A 6,139-nucleotide genomic window follows, 5' to 3' on the forward strand; every position below is an offset into this window, starting at 1 on the left:
TAAATAATTATCAATGAACTAGTTTGTGTCAGTAGTTATGCACCCACACAATCAATCAGTGCCTAAAAAGGTTATAAATCAATACAGTAAATGAATAAAAAACACATTTCTCAATTATGTTTATTGGAATACGATAAAAAAAAACAGACAAAGGTGCTGTAACTATACTCAATACATTAATAGTATGAACATTGAAACAGTCCAATACTTTATTAGGTTACAAAAATAATCACAATACATAGATTATTACTTACCAGATATAACGTAACTGTCACAATTAGTAATTACTAAATCATAAAAATATTATCTATCAAATTATTACATGGAAATAAAACTACATCAACACATTAATTTTAAAAAAAGTACACAAGGAATTGCGCAGTGTTTGTAAACAATGCGCAAGTAGTGTTGCCACCAGAAAGTAATGTAGGTGTTGCCAGTAAAAATAGAAATAACAGCTGAATCATTCATAGCTAACATAACAGAAATAAGCAGATGTCGACTTTGCAATAGCAGATTTCGACTTTGAAATAGCAGAAATAAGCAGATTTCAACTCTCGTGAACTTAAAACTGAAAATAATAAACAATTTCAAATAACATTGAAATTTTCTTTAAAATGAAACTTAAACTAAAAAAAAAAATAATCAGAAAAACCTCTTCATCTAATCGTCTAACTTAAAAATAAACAAGCAAAAAATTTAAGGCATAATTATTAATAAATATTAATAATAATGTTACATTGCAGGGATTGTTTATCTTCACTTATATTGATAAACATCAAATAAAAACTGGTTGACACATTAGCTAATTTTAAATGAAATTACCAATTGTAAACATACATCTATATAAAGTAATTCCATAATACTAATAATAATTACTTTTTGCTCTCACTGATAATAAAAGCCAAAAAAAGTGGGGGTGTAACATCAGACCTATTCTTAGTAAATGTTAAAATTCAATATCACTGAAACTCTTTATGCCAAAGTAAAAGAATAGGCCTGAATAAGGTCCTCTTAGTTAGTTCCCATTTATGCAATGATTTTCTATACAAATGCATCATTTCATTAATGGGAGCTTTAAACCCCTCCACCACGATAAGGTGGGACCTTTTTGGAGGGGCCCCCCACCTGAAATACATGAATATTAATCTACAATAAATTACAGAAAAAAACATAACTTAATAAACAAATCAAATACAAGGTCCGGCTATTAATTTCCAGGACTGACGTAACTGTAGGAGAACGAAAAGCCGGAAGATGGCGCTAACGATTGCATATTGAAGAGTGTTTTCTTGCGCAATCGGCACCATACTGAAGTGAGTGGTTCTCGTGGAAAGGCGCATTAAAACGTAGCTCTTAAATTCCTGTTAATTAAACGCTTTCAGGACAGCGTGGAAGATGACCCACACACAAGCATCCGAGCACAGACGTGCATTACGGCTGGTGGGGATTACTTCAAATAATATTAAATGGCTATGTGTTTAATTTTATTTTCTTCTGAGTTATTTAATGAGTCCTGGAAATTAATAGCCGGACCTTGTATTAATGGATGTTAAAAATTTTTTTAAAAATTCGTTGCGAATTAGGTAACTTCTCACCCGAATTATGGTAAACACTACTTCCTGTGACGGGTCAAAGCTGTTTGTCTCCTGTCATATCCAGGTGAAGGCTAATTCATATGGCTCCCGAAGAAGGCGCTTTTTTCTTACAGGCATCCTGAAGTACTGCTGGGTGAGGAGAAATCTGGAAGAAAACACAGATTGTAGAAAATGCTAAGGCTGTTCCCGCACACGATGAAGAGCAAGAGAAAGAAAGCTACCTACATTTGAACGAAAGTGCCGAGGTGATATCTCGGGTAACTGGGTAAGACTTCAAACGGGTGCTTCAGAACAAACTTTTTTCCACAATAGCAATTCTAACTTTGGAACATCCTCTCGCCACCTGGAACAGTGCTGCTGCTGGTTTGGTGCTTAACCTGGAAAAAAAAACATAGAGTAATGAGTAAACAGCAAAAGCAACTCTCATCCTCTCCTTAAGCGACAGACCGCTACTCACTTTGGCAGGTCGAGNAAAAAAAAACATACAGTAATGAGTAAACAGCAAAAGCAACTCTCATCCTCGCCTTAAGCGACAGACCGCTACTCACTTTGGCAGGTCGAGGAAGGCGCTTGTCTCCTACAGGCGTTCCGAAAACCAGATTCCTACGAGGTCGTGCTGACCTGAAGTACTGCTGGGTGAGGAGAAATCTGGAAGAAAACACAGATTGTAGAAAATGCTAAGGCTGTTCCCGCACACGATGAAGAGCAAGAGAAAGAAAGCTACTTACATTTGAACGAAAGTGCCGAGGTGATATCTCGGGTAACTGGGTAAGACTTTAGGCTAAAACTTTGAACAGATGCCTCAGAACTTCATATCGCCATTCACTTCATTCTTATTCATCAGTTGGCGCAATCACTTTTTCTTTTTTTTGAGGGATACAATTTACGCTGTGGACTTATTCTTTTCAACCCGGAAACCCTACTATCAGTCGACAATACTCTTCCCTCAGACCTTAATGCAGCTAGCCTGGCTTGAATTCGCTCACCTTGCTCAATCAATATGCTCAACTCGTCACGAGATGTGCTTGGATCAGCACACTTGGCAGCTAAATTAGAAAATATATTCTGAGCCTTGATTCTCAAATCATCAGAATTAGAATATTTTTTCAGATGCTTGTTTAATGCTTCCTTTTCTTCCTCAATCCTGCACTGCTTCTCTTCGAAATCAATTACAAAACTGTTGTCCTCTGAAGTAGATGCACTGTCGCTTGAAGGTACACTTGGTGGAAAGTTTATGTTTACCAAATGTATATGTTTACAGATTACAAATTTAACTTTATAATCAATGCAGGTACAGGAAAAACTGTGAATGCAGATATTACAGTCTGGACATTTAATATCACAGTTGCAAGCAGTTTCTTTTTGAACTGTGTATGTTTCTATACTATTGGTAGAAAGGCCTGCTCTACTAGATACAACATGCCATTCTGTTGTACTATGAACGTAAACATTTTGCTTGGGTAATTCTTTCGCAGCATCATGTCTGGCTCTAATTTGTGCATGCAGTGATGTCAACTTACTTCTTTCCATTGACATGAATCGACCTATAATTTTCCTGTTGATTGCGTTTAAAACAATTGAAATAGATTTGTCGAGGCGCTTTATAACCTTGCCATCAGCTTCTTCATACTTTATCTCTCTATGCCAGCGTTCAACCTTCATGTTTGTATTCACTCTGAGTCCAAGACGGTGGCAATAGGCCCAAACTTGAACACGACCCATGTAATATTTTTGGAAGTACAGTCCAAAGGCCACAGTATCATCATTCTTCAAGAGATTATCTACAAAAACTGTAATCCTCCTATCGAATTCTTTCTGATCAGTTTCAGAATGTAGAGAAAACAATTCTTCTCTCACACTTTCCCTGACATCTTCCTTTTTAATTTTTTGCACTAATTTCAACTTCCATGCACGCTTAACATGCCAGGTACAAAGAAGTTGATTTTCCACTTGAAAGAATTATACAATGCTGGATCATCATCTGACATGAAAACACGAGGCTTGAAATCTTCATACTTCATCTTTATTTCTTTAAAAAATGGTTCTAAAACATCCGCAGATACTCTTGAGGAGTAAAGAGTTGCAACAGGAAATCCTTCATGATTAGAATCATTAACCATAATAGTTGTTAATAAGTATCCTTGCTGATTAGTTCCATGAGTCGAATCAATCATGATGATGTCGTTACCATACATTTGTAATATTTTCAACTGAGCAGAGTTCATCATCCCAAGGTAGAAATCGTCTTTTTTCAAACAAGGATAACTGGAAAGCTCTTCTTCTTTTGGCTTGTAAATAAGCACTTGTCCTTCTTCCCTCAATTTATGCACATGCATCTGTACAGATACATTTTCATTTACGTCTAAAATTACATCCTCATCCACTCTAAAGTCTCGACAAATATTGTGCAAGTCTTTGTTGTTGGTGAGGCTAAGGCGCTTGGTTGGAGAAAAAGCCTGACGAATATCATACAATAGCCTTGATTTTGGCACGCCACTGCTCATTTGAGAAGCCAAGAGCACTTTCTGTTCTTTTGAAATTGGCACACGACCCACTTCACAACTGTGTCCAATATGAGAGGCTTGATAGAAAACTGTTATTATTGTTCCAGTATCAGTTTTCTGTTTCTTTACAGTCATATGGGCTGGGCAAGTAACGCCTATTTTATTAGAGCCTAAAGATTTGACTCGTCGACTTCTCTCTTTTTTCTCATCATATGCCCCGCTTCGATGACAGTAATATGAATTTGTTATGGATTCATCAGTAAGAGTTCTGTCACCACATTTCTTGATGTAGCTACTAAGGGTGCTGCTTTCTATTTCATTCTTCCATTTAAAAAAATCTTCTTCTTTGCTGAAGACAAGAGTTTGCTTCTCTAATCTAAAATCCTGATGGCGAACTTCTATGTGTTCAATAAGACACTTGATGAATCGGAAACCTTCATCACACAAACCACATTTTAATGAGGATTTGAATGCCTTTTTATCACTACTGTGCAGTTCTTCCCTGTGATTTGATAACTCAGTATCAAATTTAAAATAGAGTTTGCAGTGTGCACAAAAGTGCACAAATTTTTTCAAATCCGAAAGTTCCACATCTTGATGTGAATTTCGCAAATGTCTGTAGAAATTCTTTTTTTGAGAAAAACTTGTTTCGCAGAAACAACATGGTATTTGATCCATATTCACAACTTAAAAAAATTAAATAACTAACAATTTTATAAATAATTAAATTAAATAATTTCAATAAGTTTGAAACGTGCAACAAGTTACACAGAACGAATCAAACTAATTCATTGCATTCACTTCACTGCAAGTCGCTTAACTTTATTAAAAAATAATTGAAAGGGTTCGAGAGTATTTGTTTAAAAATAGCTTAAAGGTTACAAGCTTATTTCCTTTAATCCACAAATCAAAAACTTAAACTTCAACTTGCATGGCTTGCCAAGATTCCAACTCCAAAATTTGACGCCAAACTTTCATCGCCAAAAACCTTACAACAATAGGAGCCGTTTTCCAGTCGACTCTACATTGAGAAACTAGTAAACAAAAGTTATTGAAGCTAAGATTAGTAATAAGGAAGTCATCTGTTCTTTCAGCCTAGATGAAATGGCTATACGCCGTCATGTAGGATGGGACGGCAAGTCTTATTAGAGATTTATTGATTTGGGTACTGGAGTTGACAACGATCAACTTCCAGAAGCAAAAGAAGCTCTAGTCTTCGTGCTAAATTGCATAAATGGAAACTGCCTTTTGGGTATTTCCTAATTGATGGTCTGCCTGCAAAAGAGAGGGCAAATTTAGTTAGCCGTGGCTTGGAACTGGTACACACAACTGGTGATAGAGTGACGAATGTTACATTTGATGGTACTGCAGTTAATTTTGCGACCGCTAAATATTTAGGTGCAGATGTTGAGATGCACAATTTGAAGACCTATTTTCCTCATCACTCATCCTAAAACCAAAGAAAATGTATACATATACCCAGATCCTAGCCACATGCTAAAACTGATTAGGAATACACTTGGTTCCAACGGATCAATTTGGCATCCCTCTGGCCTTATATGTTGGAAGTATATAGTTAGATTGGAGCAGCTCCAAAATGAAGAGGGATTACAAGCTGCAACAAAACTAAAGAGAAGGCATGTTGAATTTTATCGAGAAAAAATGAAAGTTAGCCTTGCGGCACAAACGTTAAGCAATAGTGTTGCAGATGCTATTGAATTTCTTGATAAAAATGTAGAAATGCCAGAATTTGCTGATTCTGAAGCTACTGTTCAGTTCATCAGATTCTTCAATAATCTTTCGGATGTTCTGAACAGTAGAAACCTTCTAGCCAAGGGATTTAAGTCTCCTTTACGAAAAGAAAATGAATTTTCCAAGTTTTTAGAGGCAGAAATTTATATTGAAGAGTTAAAAACAGTTGCAAATGGGATGCCCATTTTTCAAAGTAGTAGGAAGACAGGCTTTCTGGGTTTCGTTATTTGTATCCATTCTTTGTTATCCATCTATAAAGATGTCACAAAAGTACCTAACTCCCCA

The 6,139-nt window shown here is 36.0% G+C and overlaps 2 protein-coding genes across 2 annotated transcripts; both read right to left on the bottom strand.

Annotated features, from left to right (window-relative positions):
- Positions 1 to 104: 104 nt before the first annotated feature.
- On the bottom strand, positions 105 to 3,320 carry LOC107456345 (uncharacterized). Its single transcript, XM_043055317.2, has 4 exons — positions 2,327 to 3,320; positions 2,147 to 2,246; positions 1,824 to 1,975; positions 105 to 1,743 (listed from the first exon to the last, which is right to left on the bottom strand). The coding sequence occupies exon 1, from the start codon at positions 3,318 to 3,320 to the stop codon at positions 2,439 to 2,441; it is 882 nt and encodes a 293-aa protein (XP_042911251.1). The 3' UTR covers positions 105 to 1,743; positions 1,824 to 1,975; positions 2,147 to 2,246; positions 2,327 to 2,438.
- Positions 3,321 to 3,474: 154 nt separating this feature from the next.
- On the bottom strand, positions 3,475 to 4,780 carry LOC122272139 (uncharacterized). Its single transcript, XM_043055316.2, has one exon. It carries the CDS (start codon positions 4,778 to 4,780, stop codon positions 3,497 to 3,499), a length of 1,284 nt encoding a protein of 427 aa, XP_042911250.1. The 3' UTR covers positions 3,475 to 3,496.
- Between the last annotated feature and the right edge of the window lie 1,359 nt (positions 4,781 to 6,139).

This window comes from Parasteatoda tepidariorum, chromosome 8, assembly GCF_043381705.1.
Source record: "Parasteatoda tepidariorum isolate YZ-2023 chromosome 8, CAS_Ptep_4.0, whole genome shotgun sequence".
In the NCBI taxonomy this organism is placed as follows: Eukaryota; Metazoa; Arthropoda; class Arachnida; order Araneae; family Theridiidae; genus Parasteatoda; species Parasteatoda tepidariorum.